Source organism: Habropoda laboriosa, unplaced genomic scaffold (genome assembly GCF_001263275.1).
Source record: "Habropoda laboriosa isolate 0110345459 unplaced genomic scaffold, ASM126327v1 scaffold62, whole genome shotgun sequence".
Lineage (NCBI taxonomy): Eukaryota > Metazoa > Arthropoda > Insecta > Hymenoptera > Apidae > Habropoda > Habropoda laboriosa.
Genome location: NW_017100177.1, coordinates 95,703 through 119,254, shown reverse-complemented (window position 1 = coordinate 119,254; position 23,552 = coordinate 95,703). Strand labels below are relative to the sequence as shown.

Genomic DNA, 23,552 nt, shown 5'->3' with positions numbered 1-23,552 from the left:
CATAGAACTGACATCTATAGGTGGGAAGAAAACAATTTAATTTGAAATTTCTACATATGTATTCAAATTTTTGAATCTTAGCAATGATCTCTTAATTATATAATTATTCTTCAAAGAATTAATAATCTAAGTTAATTAAACATAGCGCTATTATGTACTTTCGTTTTGATAACTACAGGGCAATCAATAAACTGATGTATCTATTAGCAACAGAGACTAAAAATGGTAAACATTGCATTGTACGCCGTATTTTCATTTTTTTATTAATTATTATAATTTATCAGTGTTTTAAAAATTACTTTCTTGTACATTCGGTCTATTATATTATTCGTATCTCGTTTATTCAATCCATTTTTCCGAAGTGAAGGTATTCTAATATTTTCATTACGAAATTTGTGACAGATACTATCAAGAGCTAAACCAGTTTCATCTGAGGGAGTAAAAAGGTCTGCATCAGATAAAAAGATCCCGAAATTAGAGGAGTTCTTAGAGAAACGCGACTATACAGGCGCTTTAACACTTTTGGAATTCAACAATGCTTCAGAAAGTAACATAAACTCTGAGCTATGGATGGGCTACTGTGCCTTTCACTTAGGAGATTACAAACGTGCAGCAACAATTTACGAAAATTTGACAAAAAAAGAACAAGTACCAGCAGATTTGTCAACGAATTTAGCATGTTGTTATTTCTTGCTTGGAATGTACCCTGAGTCACAAAAAATTCTGGAGGATGCTCCACATAGTAAATTAAAGAACAGACTCTTATTTCATCTGGCACATAAAATGAGCAATGAAGCAAAATTAATGGAATACCACCACATGCTGGAAGATGTAATAGAAGATCAACTTAGTTTAGCTTCTATTCACTACCTCAGAGCTCATTACCAAGAAGCTATTGATGTTTATAAAAAGATTCTACTAGAGAACAGGTTGATGTCAATTTTACTTCTTTCACCTAATAAATCATTAGAATTTTTATATTTTAAAGCAAGATATTCCTTAGAGACATGAATAGTGATGATTCAATTAGCAGTGATGAGTATTTAAATGGTAAAGCTTCAGATATGCACTTGATTACAGAATTGAGAAGTTCCAGGTACCCATTTCCTACCTCCTCTTTTCCCATGATTTCCATACTTAAAAAAGAAAAGTGTACATTTCATTGTTCAGTCTTCAAAAATAATATTTTTTTTTGTGCAGAGAATATTTTGCATTAAATGTATATGTTGCCTTGTGTTACTACAAATTGGATTACTATGATGTAGCTCAAGAAGTTCTCCAAGTTTACCTACAAAAGTACCCTGATAGTGCTATTGCCATCAATCTGAAAGCATGCAATCATTTTCGTTTATACAATGGCACTGCTGCACAAAATGAAATGAAACAACTAATAGAAAAAATGTCCAGCTCTTTCAGCTATGATCTTATAAGGCACAACACAATAGTATGTAATACTACAAAAGTGTCTTTCAACTCATTAATCCCTATAAAATTTCAGTCAACATTAATTTCCTTCAGGTATTTAAAGGTGGAGAAGGTGCATTGCAAATTTTGCCAAATTTAGTGGATGTTATACCAGAAGCCAGGCTGAATCTAGTAATTTATTATTTGAAACAAGATGATGTGAGGGAAGCATTTGAATTAATCAAAGATCTTGAACCAGCTGTTCCACAGGAATACATTTTAAAGGGAATAGTTAATGCAGTAATGGGACAAGAAACGAATTCCGTAAGTTTTCGCAAAATTGAAGAAACTGCCAACCAAATGAATGAAAAAATTGATTTTCAGCGTGATAACATTAAGACGGCTCAACAGTATTTCCAATTAGTGGGTTCTTCTGCATCAGAATGCGACACCATACCTGGTAGACAGTGTATGGCTTCTTGTTTCTTTCTTTTTCGACAATTCGAGGAAGTTCTGGTCTATCTAAATTCCATTAAAACTTACTTCTCTAATGAAGATAACTTTAACTTTAATTATGCTCAAGCGCAAGCTGCAGCAGGCTACTTCAAAGAGGCGGAGGAGGCATTTTTAAACATACGAAACGAGAAATATAAAAATGATTACATTTACATTAGTCTTCTAGCCCATTGCTGTAAGTAATCACGATATAATATTTCATTTTAATTAACATAGTGATTCACTTGTGTTCTTGAATTAGATATAATGAACAAGAAGCCTCAGCTCGCCTGGGATTTGTACTTGAAAATGGACACAACTACAGAATCGTTTAATTTACTCCAATTAATCGCCAATGACTGTTACAAAGTCGGTGAATTTTGGTATGCAGCCAAAGCGTTCGACATGCTTGAACGAATGGATCCAAGTCCCGAAAATTGGGAGGGTAAAAGGGGTGCTTGTTGCGGCACGTTTCAATACATCGTGGCCGACAGGCAACCGAAGTAAGTTTTTTCTTATTAATATTTTATCCTTAATTTCATTACACCATCACTTCTAGAGAATTGTTACCCGAAATCATACAACTTCTGAAGAACACTTCGAACTCACAAGTGGAACAGATCATTCGAGTGATGCGCAAGTGGGGCAAAGATAACAGAATTAATTGCTGATGACACGAGTCGAGCGGACAGGAATTGAACCTTATCGTTAATCTTCAAAAGTGGCCTTATCTCACAGCAAACAGCCGTGGATTATTAATATGCGTTTGATATGTAAATTATGTACATGAATGTTTATAAATCCCGTGTACAGAAGATCAATGTAAAGAGACTCTTCCCAGGGCGTTGATGATTTAATATAAAATAGATATATTTAAACTGTGATACACTCATTTTATAATAATAATAATATTAATAATCATCGTAATAGCAATAATAATTAATTTTAACAAACACAATCGGTGAATTGTAAAAACACCATAGTCGATGGCATACACCATACATACGCATACTTGCACATCTCCTATCAAAGATTCGACATTCTTCGAAACGGAATGCGTTCTTGGAAGATCCCAATCGAACCGAATTCACCGCAATTGATCGTTAATCACCGATTCTCCAAGAACGATTCCGATGGAATGGCTGCTGAAGTTCAGCAAAAAAAGAAACGAAGGAGAACACCCGGCTCGAACACGTAACGGGTGTCCCGAAGATTGAGCAGACAAGAGAATGCAAGGAAACTCTCGAACGATACCCTTTTTTTTTTTTTTTAATAGTATAAATACCTCTACATCAAAATCATTTTAAAACTCACGTAATCACCTGTCGGTAGTCGACGTTTACAATTGCAAACCGTGGTCGACGTCTTCAAGCTTCTCTAACGACTGAGAGAGTTCTTTTCATATAATATATACATCCTTCTTATCGAAACACATTTAGCAGTGAGAGTATTTCTCAGAAGAAAGAAAGAAATGTCAACGATGGACATAACTTTTATTTGAAACACGTCTATGGAATTGTCGAAGATTATAACACTTTAACAGTGAACACGATCTAAGATTGAAAACTTGGACTACCCATAGGTGAACCGACTCCTTGGGAGATTTCACGAAAATCCCAACTTATGTCTTCCCGTTATGGTTTCCCCTCTAGAAGGCAGTAAAAATTGTCTTCCTTCCTTTTCAACGGCTGAAAGTCCCCATTATCATACACTTTACTCGACGTGTTCTCGAATGTAGAGAAGGAGTGCCCGCTGTATCAAATCGTTGCTACGTATTCTTTTTTTTTTTCCATATATAAAAATAGCACCAGAAAAAGGGTTCCGCGGTGTCTTTCAGCGGCACACGGTATTTGGAAATTTTTTCGTCGTTCGTGTGATTCAACACGAACTTCTTCTACACGGCACTCGTTCTCCGTGCTCGTTTTCATGCAGTTTTATCCCGTTTTTTCTTTTTTTTCTTTTTTTCTTTTTACGAGACATGGCTAATATAGTTCACCGGATAAAATAGTTTTACAAGTCCACACAGCAATTTGATTATTACATTCTTTAGGAGGAAAAAAAAAAAAGGAAGAAATGACATCACGGTTCCTCGGTTTTTCATACATACGACAACAACTGATGATGATATCTGTGTTTTTCCGTTGATATTACGCTAAAAACGTAGCTTACTTTCCACTATGCTAAATGTGTATGTAAATACATTAATGAGAGAGCGGAAATAATCGTCTTCTCCTCTCGCCAACTTCCTTCTCTCACCTTTTCTCTTCTTCATTTTATTACTCGGACAATCATTCACAGAGGTATTGTTTCTCCCTTTCACGCGATCATCACACACTTACTCTCTCTCTCTTTCTTCGTTATCCGTTAAAAAGACCCTAATGATTTTCTTTTTGTGCTCTCACTTTCTCGCGTCTTCGTACAATTATGGAGGAAAGCACTCGTACCTATTTTCCTTTTTTTTTCTCACGTTTTCTTCTTCCTCGTGCTTTCTTTTCCCCCTCCATTTTGCATTTCTCTTTTGGCAATCTGCTAGAACAGTCTATCAAGGACCGTGTAGCATGGGCGGCGTAATCTACCGTACAATCGATAACGTTAAAACTCGCTGCTCGCGGCGGCAACGACTATATGTGAAACAGGGTTCTCTAGGAGTAATGCAACATCCCAAATCTCGGTACAGCAATTCACCAGTGTCTAGAGTCTGATGAGAGAACACTTAGAAAAACATCGTCGAACTTGGACCTACGAACGAGAAATTCAATCACCAAATGGTACAAGTCCAATTACAGATTAACATTCTTATGAACTCCTACCAATCGGTTTACTTCAATTCCTAATATATCTAAGTTTTAAAACTTGAAATACTTCATTTTAACCCTCTGCAGTCGTCCGTTGTGTAAACTTGTACGTTAGTGTAGATTTAAAAAAAAAAAAAGAAGAGAAAATAAAAATGTTATTCCCTTGTCATTAACGATGAAAACTTAACGATTTTAGACTGCAAAGAGTTGTACATCTCTAAAGACGCTACAGCTTTCAAAAAGACTTTCATTCGAGGCGATTCATCTCTCCTCTTAAGCAGCCTCTAACTTGCAGAGAACGAGTCTATCTAAAACGAAAGTACCTCCTCCTCCTTCTCCTCCTCGTCCACCATCATCTCCTCTTTCTTATCGTTACACTAAACGCATTCGTCCTTCTTACAGAAGTACTGTACGGATGTTGCATCTGCTTAACGAGATATTCGCGCGTCGCTTAGACACAACATGAGACAAACACGCCGCGTTACAACACTCTATGCGACGTGCAAACCTCCCTCTAGGTGCTTAGATCGGTAAATTACACGGTAAAGTTAATAGTAAGAAAAAACGTCTACTTAAAGAACCATGTACATAGAGTATTTTGCAGCGACGATCTTGCGACGAAACCAGCCTCCATCGTTTAAAGTCTGTTCATTCTAAAATCCTGCTTTCTTTCGCTCTCTTTCTTTTTTCTTTTTGGCAGGATGGAGATTAGTTTCAGGATTCGCTTACATCTACGAACGATCCAGCAAGATCAAAGTGGATCGTAGAGTTCGTTATCAGTACCGTTGTACGTTCGAACTCCACGGACCACGCACGTTGAAGAATGTCGTTTGGCATTTAAATATGGCGTTGTTCAGTGCTCGAGATCGTGAGGTTGGAACCTTCACGGGTATTTTCAACGAAAGCTGTACGATCGACACGATGCTTCACAGAGGATATACAAATCACCGAAACACACGACTCGTTCACGATGGCAGTATCGTTTAAAGCAGATAAAAACAAAAAACAAAGGAGAATCTCACGAACGAATCTTTAAACGGCAAAACTGTGAATACCGTGATAGAACACACGCGATATTATTAACACGTTCGCGTTAGAACATCAGTTGAACTACGCAAAAGGGTTAACAATTCGGAAGAACGTTCAATCGAGGGGAAAAAAATTGGAACGTAGAAATTGTTAATACAAATCGATCGTACAGACGTTCCCTCGCAACGACGGCTCATTGACGCCTTGGCGTAGAGTCATTGTCATCAATAGTGATTCTGTGCAATCTGGTTGTTGTCCCTTGGTAGGCAGTCCACGTAAAGAGGCAGTGATTAATCGATAAGACACAAGCGGCTGAGAATGTATATATACACGTTCGCTATTTTTCTTTTCGGAACAAGACAGATCGTGTCATGTCGGTATGTGTGCACGTGTGTCTGTGTATGTATGTGTGTGTATAAGAGAAGCGTACGCCAGTGGGTCAATAAGGGAGGCACGATAATGAACTTTCATTTTAATACTGGTTAATGTAGACGATGATTTCAATCCTGTGTGTGCTCTTATGCGTGTACATTAGGAACTAAACGCCAGGGAAAGAACTGAAAGGGTTTCGGAACAAAATTTCCTTGCAATGCTTTAGAATGCTTCTTGAGCAAAACGCGATAATAATCGACGAGAGACTTTCAGTCTCGACGAAACTTCTTTAATAGTAACAATAATAATAAGTAATAGTAATAATAATAATATTAATACTAATCATAGAAAGAAAGAAGAAACCTTGGTCACGATGGCATTCAATGGAAGAAATATATATTGAACGGTGGTAAAAAATGATCAGTCCTGTTAAAAAGTCGTGTTGGTCCAACCGATTAACAATAGCACAAATGATGTGAATTCATCGCTTCATTATAGTTTGTCTTTGCAATTTAAAAACAAAAGCAAGGGAGAAGGGAGGAAAGGGAGAGGTTTGTAGCACTGTGTTGAAGATATAAAAAAAGAGAGAGAGAGAGGAGAGAAAGGATTGCTGGTCGCAAGGAAATATTCGGCGCAACGTAACGTTTCTCTCGTGGTACGCACGACACGTCTAACGAAAGAAAAAAAGAAAAATACATAATATAATACTAGAAACGAAACGAGTCGAATCGCACACATTGATCACACTAGCTCGCGCTCGCCGAAGGATCCATTTCGCCTACCTCAGTCTGTTATACATATACATTACATATATATATCAAACTTGGTCTTTAAATTGATCTCGCCGTTCGCACGGTCCGTGGCACGCTCAACAGGAAACGCTACAATTATACGTAGTCTCGCTTGCATCCGGATTTCTCTTTCTTCTTGAGCGTCCTTTTGTAACTGCGGGTGAGACTGTGTGTAGCCACGCTACTCAGCGCTACCTTTGTGCATGCCACGGCACTTGTTTCCTAATTTGTGTCCCTGGAAGAATATCAGAGAAAACGTGTCAGTACATAGGTCTGAAGCGCTCGACAAGGGGTTAACAACAACTTCGAGAAAACTTTTGTAACAGATGATTTTTACAACAACAACATCACAATAAATAAAAGGAAAACGAAAGAAAATGCAATATTGAGAGAGAGAGAGAGAGAGATAGAGAGAGAGAGAGGCATTTGTTGGCACAAGAATTTACAGAATTTTCGCTTAAAAGCCCCTGAAAACAAAACAAAGCTTGGCAACACCAGTCCTGCGTCACCGATTTATATAAAAGTTGTATATACATACGTATTACGGTGGAGGTGGTATTTTTTTCTTTTTTCTTTTTGGGTAATACAGTTTATCGTGAAAAGTAAGAGTTTTAAAAAAATAAAAAAACAAAAAAGTTGAAATTTCCCTCAATGGTTGTCGGCGAAAATTTGCGAAATTTGGAAACTCACCCTGGCCCAGGATAATAATAATAAGGAGGTGGTCGCTCGTATTCCGTGCTCAGCGGAGGAGGAGCCGCGGCAGCTGGTTGGTACCCAGGAGGACCACCATTAGGGAAATCACAATTTCTGCAATAACAGTATCAATGACACCATGGAAGAATTGATCTTGAGATTACAATTTATCCTCTTGTTCTTCGTCAGACGTGTCCAGTAACGACAGAAATTAAGAAGAAGAAGAAAAAAAAAAATGAAAAATAAAACGAAATCAAAATATTCTCGAATATCGAACGAAGTTATCTTTTTGCTACAGCGTAAAATGTATGCCTTAGCGAACAAACGAATGACGAAGCTGCTGAAGCGAAAATTAAATGAAACACTTTACATCGTAATGTCCTGTAAAAAGAAAAAAAAAAAAGAAAAAAAGATACTTATGTGACTCGACAAATTTCAATGCTCTCGAACATGCTTCTCGATCTTAAAAATCCTGCGTACTTTTCTTTTCTTTTTTTTTTTTTTTTCTCAATAAGATACAATCGAACTGATTGTCTTGCCGCTGGCGGTGTAGATCAACGCTCGTTCTTCTTTCTTTTTTTCTTTTTCATCCAATCAGACACCGTTGGTTGTTTCTTTTTCTCCCGCAAAAAGCTCTAGCGAAGCTATTTTCTTTTTTTTTTTTTTTTTTTTTTTGTTGCTTGCGACGCAAACGAGTCGAACAAAATGAACGAACCAAGGAATAACGAAGTACGGAGAGACACAATTGATAACAATCTGTCTTGCGACTTACGTGCAGAGGCGTATCGAGAGACGCGAGAAGTTGCCCCCCCGCAAGGTTCCCACTCACCTGGAAATAACCGGGAAAAAAAGCGTGACCAACGGGGTTGCATGAGATGTACGGATGGGATCAAGAATAACTCACATGGTGTCAACGACATTTTCCACCTTACCACGATACTTTCAACAATTATCTCTTATTGTTTTCTTTTTTTTTTCTTTTTCAAAAAGGATATATATGTATATCTCGAGACATTCTGAAACCCTTTACATAGCAGTCTAGAAAAGGATAAATAATGGAATAGAACAGAAACATTAATGAATTTTCATGTATTGAACGGGTCCAGCAGATATTTGTTTCAATTTTGCTCTTTCAGATGTACATTCATCGATCTACTCGACCCTTTCAAAACACTGGAAAAGAATTCAACCACATGTCTTACAGATACTGTACAGGGTGAATCATGCAATTCGTACCTCACTTGTGGTTGCTGATGATACGGAGAAACAAATGATAGAGAGAGATACTAATTATCTATATATATATATTTGTTCTTAATCACTTTCCGTACCGATTTCCAGAAAATCGTCCAAATCTCAAATACCATCTTGACTTTATCAAGTATCGTGCAAGTTTCTGTTCAGAACTTGATCCCATCCTCGATTAAGTCGAGCGTTTGAAAGAATTGGAGTAAAATAAACTTTATCGCGCGATGAGTGGGAACCCTGCTCACCGATGAAAGGGAAATCACGAACAAAACGAGAGTATGTATGAAAGAAAAAATAAAGGAAAGTGGCGGTGGGTAGGTGACGGTGGTGGTTTTAAAGGCCAGGCTCCTGCGTATACATACGGGGAACCGTGTAAGAAATTCAAGTTGAAACAGAAAACATTTGCGTATAACGTGTCACAGAAAGCTGAGTTTTATAAAGATTGCCGCTCCGAATTGGAATGGAATTATCAGACTTACTGCGTTTCTATCGATATGCTAAAGACTTTATTGTGAGGTTCTGTTTTGGAGGGGGCGGTATGTTTGTGGCTTCGCCACTTTGGGGTGGAACTGTAAAATAAACAATAGATGAACTGGTAAACCGGAGAAAAATGAAAGGATCAAGAGAGATAGTGTAGAAATTTTCTTCGAAAATTGATCAAACACACATACTCCTATACTCAAACCCCAAATAATATAATACCGTTCGATTTGCTCATTGAACGCGCGTTCTCTACGCTTCGCTAGATCAACACGACCGACTTTCGTTACTTTCTGATAAATGCAAAATGACGATTCGAATGAAGATCCATATGAATGGAAAGAAAAAAAAAAAAAAAAAAAAAAATAGAGAGAGATCCTTAAAGCGACAGTACTCGATTTTTGCTCGATGAATATGAATGAAAAGAGTTGTCTCTTCTTTTTTTCTTCTTTCGTTAATGGGGGAAGAAAAAAGGATTCTGTCGCTTCAAGAACTTTTTCGTCTCGATACAGATCTGAAGTGACTCGTCTCTGGACACTTACTTCGGCGCCACGTCAGAGTATCTGGAATAGGGATGACAATGGGACGTGCTCTGATGCGCTTCAGGGATCCTTTCCCGCTCGCTGTAGCCGCCCGCGGGACCGTCGTAGGTTTCGAACTTCGGATAAGGATCTCTACTATGCGACACGTATTTCTTGTCGTGAACGCTGCAAGCAGAAGGAACGTTTCAGTCCGGTTAATCGCGAGCGGATCACCACTCGTCATGCGAGTTAGAGATATCAGTGTACTGTTCTGCTAAGCTGTATTATATAACTTTGTGTGCGTGTGTGTGTATTGTTACGTGTGTCATTAATGTCCTAAGTAGCTTAGCACGCGACAAAAGACTAGCCTTCCACGCTACTAAGGTCAGTATATACGTGTGTATGTGTGTGTGTGTGTGTACAAGAAACAGTTTCTCTTCTTTGTGTGATAATTGAAAGCGCAAGAAAGACAGTAGACGAGCGTTAAGTACTATTATACTGTGAGTTTCGACACCTTCTGGACTGATTTGCATCACAATACAATTCTCGACGATCGGTTTAATTATCTTAAAATAGCCAAGAAGGTATCCAAAGTATAGAGATTCGAGTAACAGAAAATTAACTGTGTGGATTTACAGAGATTCGTTTTACCTAAATAACTCAAACGATACTGCAGGATCTACAGTAAAGGAATCTCTAATAAATCATTTCTTTTCTTTCCTTTAACAGTTTTCTTCATTTTTTTGTTAACGATATTTAATCTAGGGTGTTCGTTAAATCAGAGGTAAAGGATGTTGTTCCATGCAGACAGAGGAAATAATTGTTCTAATCAAACGGTCCACTCTCTACGATCGTGAACAACATATCAGGAATGCTGGTACGGAAAATATATTTCGTGGAACGAAACAATATGTGTCGACAGCGTTAAAAGAAGGATTTACTGGCATGCGTAACACGAACAGATATAATTCAGCATGCGAGAGCAACTTGGCTGTTGTTGTATACTTACCGAGTAAGGGGTATGTTATCCCTGTCTGCGTACGCGTCATACAAATATTCACTGGAACGGAGCGTGTTAGCGGTTAGATTCCAACAACCATTCCACACATTAGACAGCTACTTTTTAAGATTAATGTAAACTACTGCATTTCGTGTAGAGGAAGGGATTCGATTGTCCGATCGCTTTATCCACGAATTCAACAGATAAAAGGTAGTAGGAAAAGGACAAGTATCGGACTATCCAATTCCAGCCAGACTTTTCGCAAAGTTTCTTTTTTTTCTTTTCTTAATTCTCGATACATTCTTGCGACGGAAAGGGGAAAAGAACAATTGGTTTAATAGCACAAAGAGAAGACGCAAATTGACAGTGTAAGGCGGTGCGCGCTGCACTTTACGAGAAGCAACAAGTTTATCATCGATCCGCGTGAGAATTTCGAGACTCGCTATAACTTAATGATAAGGACGATTATTTCATGCCAACTAGGAAAATCAGAAAAGAAATGTTGCAAGCGCGGGTAAAATACATGCTAGGAGTATCAATATCGAAGCTCGATTAAAAATACTACCAGAGTGAGAGACAGAAGACTTCAACAGTTTCTACATAAAAGGGTGCTCAGAATTCGCTGGCTAGAGATTATAGCGGAGAAATCATAGAAGCGATTTGTTTTTCCGAGTGAATGTAATGAGTATTCTTGTTTCCTAGGTTTATTTCATGACACTAACTAGCCAATTGTTTCAATATTTCTTCATATTTCATTCGTTTCGACAAATGGTCCTGATTTCACAATGGTATCTTCAAGTTTTCATGCATTGGACGTCTAATTATCATCTTGGAAACGGTGAATATGTTTGGTCTATCGATTGGGGGGTTCAAGTGTTAGCAAAAATATGTGAAACTTACGCTTCGACTAGAGGTCCTGGATAAGGGTCTGATTTCTGATACAGCGCGCTCAATTTCACGCAGAGCACTATGGTCGGAATGAAGAGGATCAAACACCATCCGACACTCGCCCAGAAACCATTCTACAAATCATCGATACAACAATAAAATCTTCGAAAGAAGGCTATCTAAGGAACTACGAAGAGTAGATCAATATCGATCACGTACAAATGGATCCAAGATCTTGTTACACCCGGCAACCAGCGTGGCGTTGTAGGCATTCGAAACAGGAGCACACCTTCCAACGTTTAACAACGCGTTATCGATCACACGCTCCAAGAAGTCATCCACTTGACGAAGGAAAGCGTTTCCGAACCTAGTTGCTAGCTACAACACCAAAAACCCAGCTAATCGTGATCACACTATCTCGCAACGATCATGTTTCGATCGATCAATAGAAACCTACATGTTGCACGCATTCCGGCCCGTCCTTGTTCAGGAACTGTTGCGCCTTCGTCACTTCCTCCACCAGATCGTGAATTGCCTCTGCCATGGAGGAATGATTAAACTTGATCTTCTCCTCGAGCATCTGAGCTTTCGCGGCCAATTGTTCGCTGTACATCGCCATTGGCATCACAAGCTCCTTATGATTGTATCCAAGATCCAACGCGTTCTTCTCCAAACTCTCTCGAATGTCCTTCTGACCGTCTGGCAACTTAGCCGAGACCTCCCATAACTGTCTGGCCAGGTGTTCCAAATTGATATTCGTGATATTATCAGCCAGGAATTCCGCATACTGATAGAACTTGATATCGCTGAGGCCGCTCTGCGCGAGATCGTTCAACTTCGACTTGGCGCTATCCGTGAGTATGACCACACCCGGCGACAAGCTGATCTTACGACGTAACTGTTGGATGGTGTTATTGATATCGTATCGTCCAGCGTACTCGCGTAACGTGCTCACGTCGAAGAGGTTGTTCAGTTTCAGCACATTGTACAGAGTCTCGTCTTGATGACATTGTCTGTAATTAACGGTGTCTGTTAATTTCAATCACCGATACCGATGAGGCTTCGATCACTTACGTTACTATGTAACTCATGTTCACGTCAGCATTGGGATTCTTTGGATATAGGAGCTTCTTGATTTCGACGATTTCGTCGACCAGAGCGAACATCCTGTTATCATGCGGGTTCTTCAGCGGCTCGCAGATTGCTCTTTGCACCAAAACACCGGTGACCATGTGTGCCATGGTAATGACCATCAGGATGCTCGTTAGAAGGAAAATTATCCACACAGCCCTGGAGAAAATTGCACGAAATGAAATATCTGACAATAACTTGAACCTTTTTCTCGCTAACGTGATTCTTCTCTTACATCATAAGGAATCGAGCTCCAGATCCTTTGTTGCAGCAATCGTCTCCATAGCCATCGGGACGTTTTCCACAGATACCGCAGAAGAGGCCAAAAGTCAGACACATTAAAACGGTCAGCAGAATTCCGGATATTCCTAGACCTAGATAGTACCTGGAATAAAAATCAATCGGTCAGTTTAAGGAACACCTAACGAAACCGCGATCAACTGTGTTTACCTATACGGTGAATACTGATCGATGTGAGCTTGAGCAACGTCTAGATGCTTCATGTAAACCTTGTCTATCTGAACGTGCAGCCTGTCGATGAGATACGTCGTGTTTAACGCGAGGCTCGCGCAAAAGTCACCGCACCTCCTGATGCTCGCGCTGACCACAGGGATCGTCTGATTCACGGCGTGTTGAATGTCCTTTTGTATCTTGAGAAACGACTCCTTGCCCTGGCTCACTTCCGACACGATGTTACCCTTCATCAGCATCGTGATGTTGTACAGCGCGGATGTGACGTTTGGCAACTGGAAGAAACCCGTGAAAATCGTCCTCGATTAATCTCCCATTCGTGTCGTTAGGAGTAATTACGTCCGCCGAGGAAGGCGAAGAAGTAGAAGAAGAAGGTGTGACAATGAGATTTTAGTGACACATTTAAACGAGAGAACTTGGAAGAGTCAGAGAGGTATATATACCGACATGAAAAAGAGTGTCATGCTCGAGTCTCTATAAACGGACATTTCGCCGCGTATGTTTAATGGGACAACGGTGTGCCGTGGAAAGTGCACCGAAGTGTACGAACTCTGTCGAAAAGGCTTTTCGTTGCAGACTGATAGAATGCAAAGTGTGCTCTCGCCCGTGGACGGAGTATATATTCAAGACATGTTTGACAGGTCTGAATTCAGAAGAAAGAGAGAAAACTGTGTGTGTGCAGAATAAGAGAGGGGAGTAGGTAGGTGGAGAGAAAAGAAACAGGTTCTTTGTTCAGCCGTGAAAAATAAAGAAAAAAATGCAATTTTCCTTTCTTCGTTGTAATTAGACAAGGGTTTTCGCAAGGTTTTTTTTTCCGTTAATCTAAACACACAAATAGAGGTATCAAACGAACGACACAGATAAGAATTTTAGCATGCTTCAACTCATCTCACTTACATAGTGAAGCTTATTTGTGGTAAGCATGGAATCAAATAAGTTTATAACAATAATTCTATTCGTGAACCAATGGCTCTCGAGAGAAGCTTCTCAATATCCATTGGTCTTGCTAATCGATTAAACGTCAAACACAGGCAAATGAAACAGAGACCGAAGAAGACTCGTCGTTCCTCGTGAAACGATCAAAAAAAATGGTAAAGAAAGCGAAAGAGAAGCGGTGTCCTCCGTTGAATCGATGGAAACTATTTCTCTCTATTTACGACTGAACGTATACTTCAGGTTAATAATAACAATTAGTATATATCCTACACATACCTTCGGGAAATAACGGTCCATGTACTGTAACAAGTAAATGAAAATTCGGTTAACGATCGTTAACCGAATTGAAATATGTTGACGAACTTAACGGAGAAACAAAGGTTAAAGTACCTTGTCGAAGTCCACTTGAACCGACATTTGATTCACTTTGTAATCGTTCAACACTTGCATGCACTGTTGGGTCTTGCAAGCCGTGAGCTTGTGGAGGAGATTGTTCTTAACGCCTCGTATAACTGAAACAAGCGTGAAACAAGCCTTTTGCCAAACGGGTTACACTCGATAATAAGACGATTCGTAATTCTAATTAAATTATACTCCACGATTGTACAAAATACAGACAAGAAAATTTCTTTGTAGTCAGAAATGTTTCGAAAACACTTAACCACTGACACAACTCTCCAATTATCATTGTACAATTGTAAAGTAACAAATTGTAAGCAAGAAGGGAACTTTGGTACCATGAAAATTCAATTTTTCTTTTTTTTCCAAACTTCGTAGATTTACAGGTAACTTTTTAATAACTTTGTCAAGTCGAACATTCTCTGTGTACAAGCACAATGTTTAAAAAAAGAAAAGAAAACGAAGAGGTGAGTGTGAAAGGTGTGCCGTACCAATGTCCAATTTGCTAGCGTTCGTCCTCAGATCCCACGTGATCGTGTTCATGATCTTCAGATCCTCCTTGATCGATTCCAAACCGGTCACGATGTCGCTAAGATTGGTCAACGAGACAGCGTGCGAGTATTCAGCGAGTTGTTCGGTGACGATTCTCCCGCTTGCCTGAAGGATGTTGTTCAGATTAATCTCGAGCTCGTCGAAATTAGTCTGTAGGAGGTTCTTGATCTCCTGTTTCGTCGTGGACAGATACAGTTGTACGTCTTTCAAGCTGATCTTGACGTTGCCAGGTAGCTCCTTGGTGCCGTCTTGCATGTATTCGTTGGTGACGAACGCGCAGACCACGCCAAACCTACAAGCCAGACACGACTGTCTCCCATCGCGAGAACAAACAATATTGGAAAGCCTCTCCGTGCATCGAGTATCGTCGATAAATAATTTATTGACACAAAACCCGGTTCCCTTTGAAGCCTGTGTTTCGAACAGACATTGGCAGCACACTTGTCCAAAAGCACAGAGGGAGAATTTCTTGCCGAGCTCCGGGGAAATTAACGAGAGGAGATAGAAATCGTTCGAAACGGAATATATTCGGGTGAACGGATAAACAAGATCGAGGGCAATTTTCATCGTGTTGTAATTTTTCTCTTTTTTTTTTCTCCATTATTTTTGTAGCAATTTCATTTGCATTATAATTCCCTGGAGATACTCACAGTATGATAGTGGCAACCCCGATCAACACCATGCTGAGCATCACCTTCCTACAATGATCGTGCTTCTTGTCGAAAGGTTGATTCCTCGCGCCGCAGTGACCGGCACACCTACAGCAACAGAAGAACAATCCTACGCAGGGTAGAATTGCTGCTAGCAGGAGTCCAACGAAGGCTAAACCAGCTAAACCGCCGTAATGCGTCACGATGATCTTCCATTCGGCTAAGGAGTACGTGAAAATCAGAATTTTGTCCTGGACGATGAACATTCCTGCAACAAGAACGAAGGAGTATATTACAATTGTAGGATCGTGATTCCAGGGAAACGTAGTTTTAAGAAAACAGGCCCGACGAGGCCCAACGGGAGAAACCACGAAGGAGCTGGCTATAAGCGGCAGCGTTCATTGCAAAGTCGAGAATCGTGGGTAAAATTTACGTGTATTACAGTTGTTCGTACATCTTCGTTAATAAACATTCCTAATTCCACACAATTCTTGCATATTTCTATTTTTTATCCTTCGAAACTCTAACGTTGCCACGATTTTCGAGCGAGGGAAAAATCGTATTACGTTCGCTTAAAAACTTCGCCCTCCATTTATGCTGAAACACAGAAAGGAGCACGATAATGGAGCGTGTTGCAGAGAGGGAGATGGTTGAGCGGGGGAAAAGGAAAAAAAGAGGAAAAAAGACAAAAAAAAAAAAAAAAAGAAAATGCAGCACAGAATGAACGAACAATCAGAGAAAGGAAGCAGAAGAAGGGCAACGGTGAACAGACATTAAAGAGCATATTTTCCATCTGCAGCCCCGATACCGCTTTTTGGGGCGGAGAGGAACGGGCGAACGAGGACACACGGAGGCGAATGTAGGGCGTAGGTCAGGAGGAAGGGTTGCCAGGTCGAAGGGTGAATGTAACGAGGGCGAACGCGGGGAAATTTTATTTCCTAGTTTGCTCCTGGGGAAAAATGGATCAAACGTTGATGACCGATCGCGTCGGATTAAGACCCCTGGACCGCTGCATTGATTTTCCCGATGCACCATGCGGCATTCTCTTCTTTCCACGGGACAAGCATGAAAGCTGCTAATACGATTCTTCTTTCTCTTTTAATAAACACTACCAAGAGTGGAATGTAGGCATTTTAGAGAAATTCGAGGAAACGTGGAACCCTTTTCTCGAAACTGTTGTGTCTCTCAAATTAATTAATATTCATAGGAAAATTGAAGGACATATTAAAGAGGCTTTGATCTTTATTTCTACACTGTCATAGGCGTTACTACCAAATACTCAAAATAAACGATAAAATGTCAAACACTGTAATTATCATTTTTATTTTCATACAATAATGAAATATGAATATACGAAATTTTCGAAGAAGCAAGTGTAAAGGATATGATACTCTTCTTGCGAATACTTTCTGAAAATTTTCTTCGGTGAAATGTAAAACGCACCCAAACGATCTGGATCGCGTATCAGAGCTCAGGCGAACGAAAATTTCTGTACCAGCAGGAACGTTTCGCGTGCAAAGAGAATACCGTAGGTACGTCGAGACTAGTTTCTAAACGCGAAGTTTCAAGCTGGCGCAACCTAACCACTTGGTGCATCGGGGGATCACGCGAATCCACGTGCAACGACGGATTTATTGCGGTCGTACAGGTCTCAGGAAAAGCTGCATGGGACACTTTAACGTGACGACTCTAACTGTATTTGTCGTTCTGGTAGACAGCTGTGTCGCAACGAGGCCTACATATGTCCTGCCTAGCATTTTGCATACTTCATTACCGGCTAATGTAACGATCTACGGTGTGCACAATAAGCAATCGAACGTTTCTCAATTTTTCCAACTGAACCTCGAGTCTGAACGTGATAAATCAATCGTTCAGTCGTGAATTGGAGAAAAAAGTAGTAGTATATGTTTCACACATCTAGAATATTAATAAAAAAAGATTCTCTTTATTCCTCTTTCCTTACAATTCCGACGAGAGACCTGTTCTTCACGGTGCACGGCGCGAGAAGCCTGGAGAATTTCAACGAAATTGCGTTACATTCCGGTAATTCTAACTGCTCAAGGGTAATATGCAAATTTGGAAAAATGAGGCGTTTTAACCGCGCACAAGAGATATTTTATCAGCGAAGGACCGTGGAAACGAGGTAAAACTCGCGGCTCTCGAGCTTATCTCGGTTTATCCCTCTTTTCATCCAGCGACCAGATAATTTCAATTTGCGTCGTCGAGTTCACCTGAAAATTTAATCACACGCAAAACGGAACATTTTCAACGTTCACGCCGCGACAATTCCAATCGCTCCCACCGTTCACTCCAAGAATTTCTTTCGTTACAAGAAGACAGGAAAGAAAAAAGAATCACACTCGCCGAAAGTTACCGCTGTGAGAAACATTTCTGCAAAAATTGGAGAAAGAATTTCACGTCGAAGAGCTAACAGAATCGCAGCCACAGAGAAAATTCACCAACGTTCCGCAATCCGATGAAAACGAGATCCAGGCAGTGTACGACGGGCCAATCAAAACGGAGGCCACTGCCAATCAAGTTCTACGAACCGAGGGACAGAGCTAGTTAGCGATAGTCAGTGATAATGGCGAGCAGAAAGATCATCGTTAACGCTTTTATACGCGCGTTTCGAATGGGGGAGAGACCAGAGGAGTGTATGCTATCGCGATCGTTCCCCGGGGAACGGTCGACGACTCGTTTTTCCACAGGGAAAATCACTAAGCAGGGCGTTTACGAGCAGGTAACGCTACTCGGAAAATTTTCCAATTAAAAATCATTCATACTACCTTTTCCTCTTTTCTAATATCCAGACGAATTTGTAGATTTATTAACCCGTTATTTCTAATCGCTCATTTATCAAACGTCCACGAAACCTGCTCCACTTTACTTTCGAAACGTTTCTTCTCCCCGGAAGAAAGGAATTTTATTGCAGATCTACTTGACAAATTGCACACCGGTGTTCGCAGAGTGTGCTAATTTGTCAAGTAAGTGGAACTCTTGAAACTTGCATCACTCGAGGGTAGTAAAAGGAAGAGGCATTGTAAAACTACCAGCCGCGTAAATATCCAGCGTCTCAAGAGTTACGACACTGATAACCTGACCAAAACACCGTCGGTTCGTCTTTTAAAAAATATGGTCAGAATGTGTTATTTTTCCCTCTAACTTTACCATCGAAAAACGAGAGATTTCGAGCAATCGTCTCCTAAATTGTCCAATGTGAATGTTCGAGGGTGGAGGAAAAAGTTTGAAAACAGTCACCATACGTGGGTGTAGTAGTGCAAGACTGAAACCTACGACAAGGCATTAGCATAATCGCGGTAGAGGTCAATGACTCTGGGAAATCGATCGAAACTGTGGACGATAGTGAGTCTGTTGCACCGTTGCAACCAACTCTCTCACCTGACTGTAATGCCCTTCTTCAATTATTCAAAGGGCTCTTTTCTTCTGGCTGGAGTTCTTTGACCCGCGGCTTTCTTGCGGTTCTCAACAGTGGATTTTCGTGTTAATTGAGTACACGGGGCTACGAACGTATTCCTCGGTTCGGAGAAATTACTAATGATCCGAAGGAAGATCTTTTCATTGATAAAAATCAATGTTGTTCCTCCTTCTTTTTTGGTTTTCTTGTGGTTAATGATTTTCTAAGAGTGTTTTCTTTTTGCTTCGAATACACTGTGATTCTATGTATTACGCGACGTCACGGTGCAGCGTAACCGTGGCTTTGTAACACGAGGAAACCTCGACCTCCGTGCTCAGTCGATTTCCGGTTCGCAACGAAGCGCGAGGATTAACAGCAAGATGATCCTTCTTACTAACTGGTGCTCCGACGATTTGCTGAAATAACGTAATCGAACGCTTTTCGTCTCCATAATTCGTCAACACGTTGCTAATTTTTATCAACAAATGCAACACTTCGTTTTCATCGAATATCCTAAAGAATATCCTTTTCTACGAGTTCGAGTTCTATTTTTCAGTATTATATTTCTCATTTTGAATTTTTCTTACCGACAGTTAATTCCGAATTTTCCTAGTTCTTCATTGAACACGGAAGCATAGGAAAAATTGCGAAACGATAGTTTCGAACAGGGTTGATTTAGCGGAGAGTTGAGGTTAGGTTGGCGGTCGATAAAAGGAGCATCGAAAAGCGATAGGGGAAGCTGTTTTAAATCCGACTACCAAGTCGCCTTTCGCTTTATTATCCGTACCATCCACCCTGTAATCCCAACGGAGGCGACCGCTATTATCGTAATGAAGAAATCCATTAGCCTTCCACACGGTAAATATTGGTACATCGAATACTCTGATTGGGTCTTCCGATTTCCTGATACGCGACCATATCGATTTATTACCTTTCTGCAAACTTGTATTACCAAACGTTTCTTTGCACGTATGAGTGTACTTTTTGTGTATACAGAGTGTTCCAGAAATCACCGTACATCGTAAAAGTAAGTCGAAAATATGGAATAAAGTTATCTCGCATAATGGCTGTTTTTTTAGAAAATCGAATATATTTTTTGAAAATTATACCTTAATCAAAAGAGTTTTGTTAATTGGAAACTCTTCTTCGTAGGAAGATTGAAATATAAAATTTAATTTTCGATCGTCTAAGTCTCATACTTTTACAAGGAAATGCTGTCTTTCAGAAAATCCTGTTCGAATATTATTTTTTTAAATATCATCGTAATCAAAATTTTTTAAATCCCAGGAGAGTTTCATTGAAATTAGCAATTTATGCTTGGAAACTCTCCTTCGTAGGAAGGTTGAAATATCTCGTGAATTATTCAACTTTCGATCGCCTAACTATCACTGTTACGCGCAGAATAATTCGAGGAACTGATCAACGCAAGAAAAATTATACAAAAGAGTGCAGGCGTAATGCACAACAATGAATGTTTCCTTCCGAAATTTCTTTTAAAGCGACTCTCTTGTACAAACTCTAACCTCTTCAAAGGAAAAAGAGTTATTATTGAGGATCCTTAATTTGCGAATAAAGATTGACTCGATCGACTGCAGAAAAAGAACGTTTATCGATAGAAATGAAATACAAAAAAATAGGCGAAAACCCGAGTGAAAAACAGGTACTCAGTTCGGGGTTGTCGCACGAAGTCAAACTGATTCTAATATATTTACTGAAAACTGCATGCAGCTAGGACAAATTAGGGTTTCTCCCTCTGGGGGAAGCCGCTTTTGGAAGTACGGTTACAGGTAAAGGTCTTATCGAGGTCTTTAACATCTTCATTTACCTGCTCGTGTTATATACAGATAGAAAATGCAAAAGGATTGTGTAGCTTTAATATTAACATATTTTCCATTTGTAAATGAAATACCATTTTCTACTTGAAGTACCAAATCATATGCTACCATTCGTTTATTGTTGGAACCCTCAAACAGACTGCAACACACGGTCTTGAGTGCCGCAACATCAATCGGTGCCGATTCTTGAGAGTTTAATTTACGACCTCGCTATATCGTGGCCCCAACTATACTTTAAATGCGGAGAAGCATTTGTTATTGTTGGATTATTTCTAACAACACCCTATGGAAATAACCAAGTAAGGACAAAAATGTCTCCGAGTTATTTTAAACAAAGGCACTAAGATTTCCACCAGATGCATCTGGTGTCCGCCTTCGAGTCACTCACTGCACAATGCCATACCATAATGTAAACAGTTTCTAGGTATAAGGGGACCCCAACTTTCTTTTAGGTGCCCAGAAACAGTCCTTCAGAAGATTCAATAGAGTAAAGACGTTTCCTCTGAGACCGTAAATAAATCGTATATTACAAAGTTAAAAGACTATTTCATTCCACAACCCATTTCCAATAGTTACATACTTGGATCGGAACCACGGTCAGAGGACCCATAGCTTTTATGGCCCGGCCTGGGCCTACGTTAAGGAGAGAAAAATTCAGAATATAATCTATTCTCAATAGTTAGGGTTATTGGAGAACGAGAAATTCGAGCTACCTGCAACGAAACACCATCGCGAGGGATTACGAGACACGTGGAATATCATTAAAAAAAGCAGAAAAAAAAGAAGATCTACTCAAGGGGATCAGAATGACTCGTAACTCGAGTTCGTCTCGCTCCCTTCGTTTCTTCCAAGGTCCGCCAGACACACATCTCATTATTTTCGAGGACAGAGAGCCGCTCGGTGTTTTCCATCGTGGCTGAAAAACCTGAAGACACCTTCTTCCGCTTCCAGTCTTGTCACGCAGCTTTCACCCTTTTCTTCCCTTTTATTCGTCGCCTATCTCTCGTTTCGATCCAACGAATTAATTTACTCTCCGATCGATAGAGAAAAGAGGGAAAGAATCGACGCTACCGGTGAGAATTAAGAGCTGCTTCTCTCATTCCCGACACAGTCAATTTTGCTCGAATTGGTTGGAAAACGAGGGTTAGGAGGAACGATTTAATCGACGAAACGAAATCCGTTTCGGTCGTTGAATACGCGACAGAGCTTAAGGTGAGACTAACGCGATACCAAGAGGACAGTGGCCTGGCCGAAACTTCCGGTGCATTGTCCGAAAAGGAAACGTGATCCTAGGACGTGGAGGTACGTTTGAATGATGATCACCAAGCTGTGCCAAGTTTCGACAGAAAATAAAACGAGAAGAAGAAACATCTTCGACTTTATCTCTCGCTGTAATTAAATTTTAATCGTGTCTGAAAAAGCAGATAGGAATGATCGAAGTAGCGGAAATTTATTGCTTAGTATTTCTCTGTGAAATTGTTCGAATTTACAATTTCTGAAAATTCCAATTCAAATCTTTGGTAAAACGATGGAAATTTATTTATTTATTAGTATACGGGTTTTAATCCTTTGGTAAACAAAAGTAAAAGAAAACAATAAACTACAAAGAGACAGATAGATTATACCGAAAAGTCGTAAGAGGCCAGAAATCGCATAGTATTATTTCTAAAAGTAATAAGGGAGGAAGAAAAATTGAGAGAACAGTAAAATCTATTGACGTTAATAAAAATTCTATTTAGGCAATTGAGGAGGTCGTAAACCGTCCTATGAGCTTCAGTACGTAATATTAGATGGTGTCTCAGAGATGACCGAGATGTGTTTAAATAAAATTTAGATAAGATATCAGGACAGCAAGAGAGACCATTTAATATTTTAAAAGCAAAAATACGATCAAATACTATTCCACGACGTTCAAATTACAGGAGCAACGATTACTTGTCGAAGTATTCCTCCGTGAAATTGTTCGAATTTACAAGACTGCGGTGCTTTTTGCAATTTTTTTAAAAAATTCCAATTAAACTATTCGGTAAAACGATGGAAATGTTGGTTACAGAAAAATAGTGAGACAAAGACGACGGTTTTCTGTTACACATGTGAAAAAGCAGAGGGTGTAACTTGTATCAAGGAAGCCTGCAAAGCTCGAAGGGAAGTGCTACAAGTATTGCGTATCGTTGTAAGATGATAAATCCTAGATCACTATTGTTTAATGTTATCTATGATCCACGGACCGTGCATTACGAGTAGCTATATTCTTTTACAGTACTTTCCTACGACAGTCAAGCAGAATTTCTCTGTAACCGTTCGGAAATTCACAGTTCCACGCAGCTACGGTAATAACTATGAATAATAGCCAAGAATGTGAGCATTTATATATTCCTGAATGTATTGTCCTGCGTCGTTCTTGGAATTCCAAACTACGTCGTTATTACAGGTAACTATTGCATAAG

The 23,552-nt window shown here is 39.7% G+C and overlaps 2 protein-coding genes across 5 annotated transcripts in view; one reads left to right on the top strand and one right to left on the bottom strand.

Moving 5' to 3' along the window:
* The first annotated feature begins 222 nt into the window (after positions 1 to 222).
* On the top strand, positions 223 to 2,657 carry LOC108578791 (intraflagellar transport protein 56). The gene is made up of 7 exons (XM_017942187.1): positions 223 to 246; positions 403 to 929; positions 1,201 to 1,444; positions 1,519 to 1,728; positions 1,789 to 2,095; positions 2,162 to 2,402; positions 2,459 to 2,657. The coding sequence occupies exons 1-7, from the start codon at positions 223 to 225 to the stop codon at positions 2,568 to 2,570; spliced, it is 1,665 nt and encodes a 554-aa protein (XP_017797676.1). The 3' UTR covers positions 2,571 to 2,657.
* Positions 2,658 to 7,077: 4,420 nt separating this feature from the next.
* LOC108578828 (prominin-like protein) overlaps positions 7,078 to 23,552 on the bottom strand; it is a 52,659-nt gene continuing 36,184 nt past the window's right edge. Inside the window, exons 2-14 of one of the 4 annotated variants that reach the window (XM_017942229.1) lie at positions 15,856 to 16,123; positions 15,145 to 15,497; positions 14,645 to 14,766; positions 13,298 to 13,593; positions 13,083 to 13,232; positions 12,791 to 13,006; positions 12,174 to 12,729; positions 11,936 to 12,094; positions 11,729 to 11,850; positions 9,850 to 10,014; positions 9,307 to 9,396; positions 7,577 to 7,693; positions 7,078 to 7,121 (exon numbers count right to left, since the gene is read on the bottom strand). In XM_017942229.1, the coding sequence (XP_017797718.1) occupies positions 7,109 to 7,121; positions 7,577 to 7,693; positions 9,307 to 9,396; positions 9,850 to 10,014; positions 11,729 to 11,850; positions 11,936 to 12,094; positions 12,174 to 12,729; positions 12,791 to 13,006; positions 13,083 to 13,232; positions 13,298 to 13,593; positions 14,645 to 14,766; positions 15,145 to 15,497; positions 15,856 to 16,123 (2,627 nt within the window). In that variant the 3' untranslated portion in view covers positions 7,078 to 7,108. Of the gene's footprint in view, positions 7,122 to 7,572; positions 7,694 to 9,306; positions 9,397 to 9,845; positions 10,015 to 11,728; positions 11,851 to 11,935; positions 12,095 to 12,173; positions 12,730 to 12,790; positions 13,007 to 13,082; positions 13,233 to 13,297; positions 13,594 to 14,530; positions 14,555 to 14,644; positions 14,767 to 15,144; positions 15,498 to 15,855; positions 16,124 to 23,552 lie in introns of those variants that run through there. The other 3 variants (XM_017942230.1, XM_017942232.1, XM_017942231.1) reach the window with 3 other exon arrangements.

Excerpts from the sequence above, each read along its gene's own strand:
- LOC108578791 (XM_017942187.1), top strand. The coding sequence starts at position 223 with ATGGTAAACATTGCATTGTACGCC. Across the intron at positions 247-402 it reads TAAACATTGCATTGTACGCC|ATACTATCAAGAGCTAAACC; the intron begins GTATTTTCATTT and ends AATTTGTGACAG. Across the intron at positions 2,096-2,161 it reads TAGTCTTCTAGCCCATTGCT|ATATAATGAACAAGAAGCCT; the intron begins GTAAGTAATCAC and ends TTCTTGAATTAG.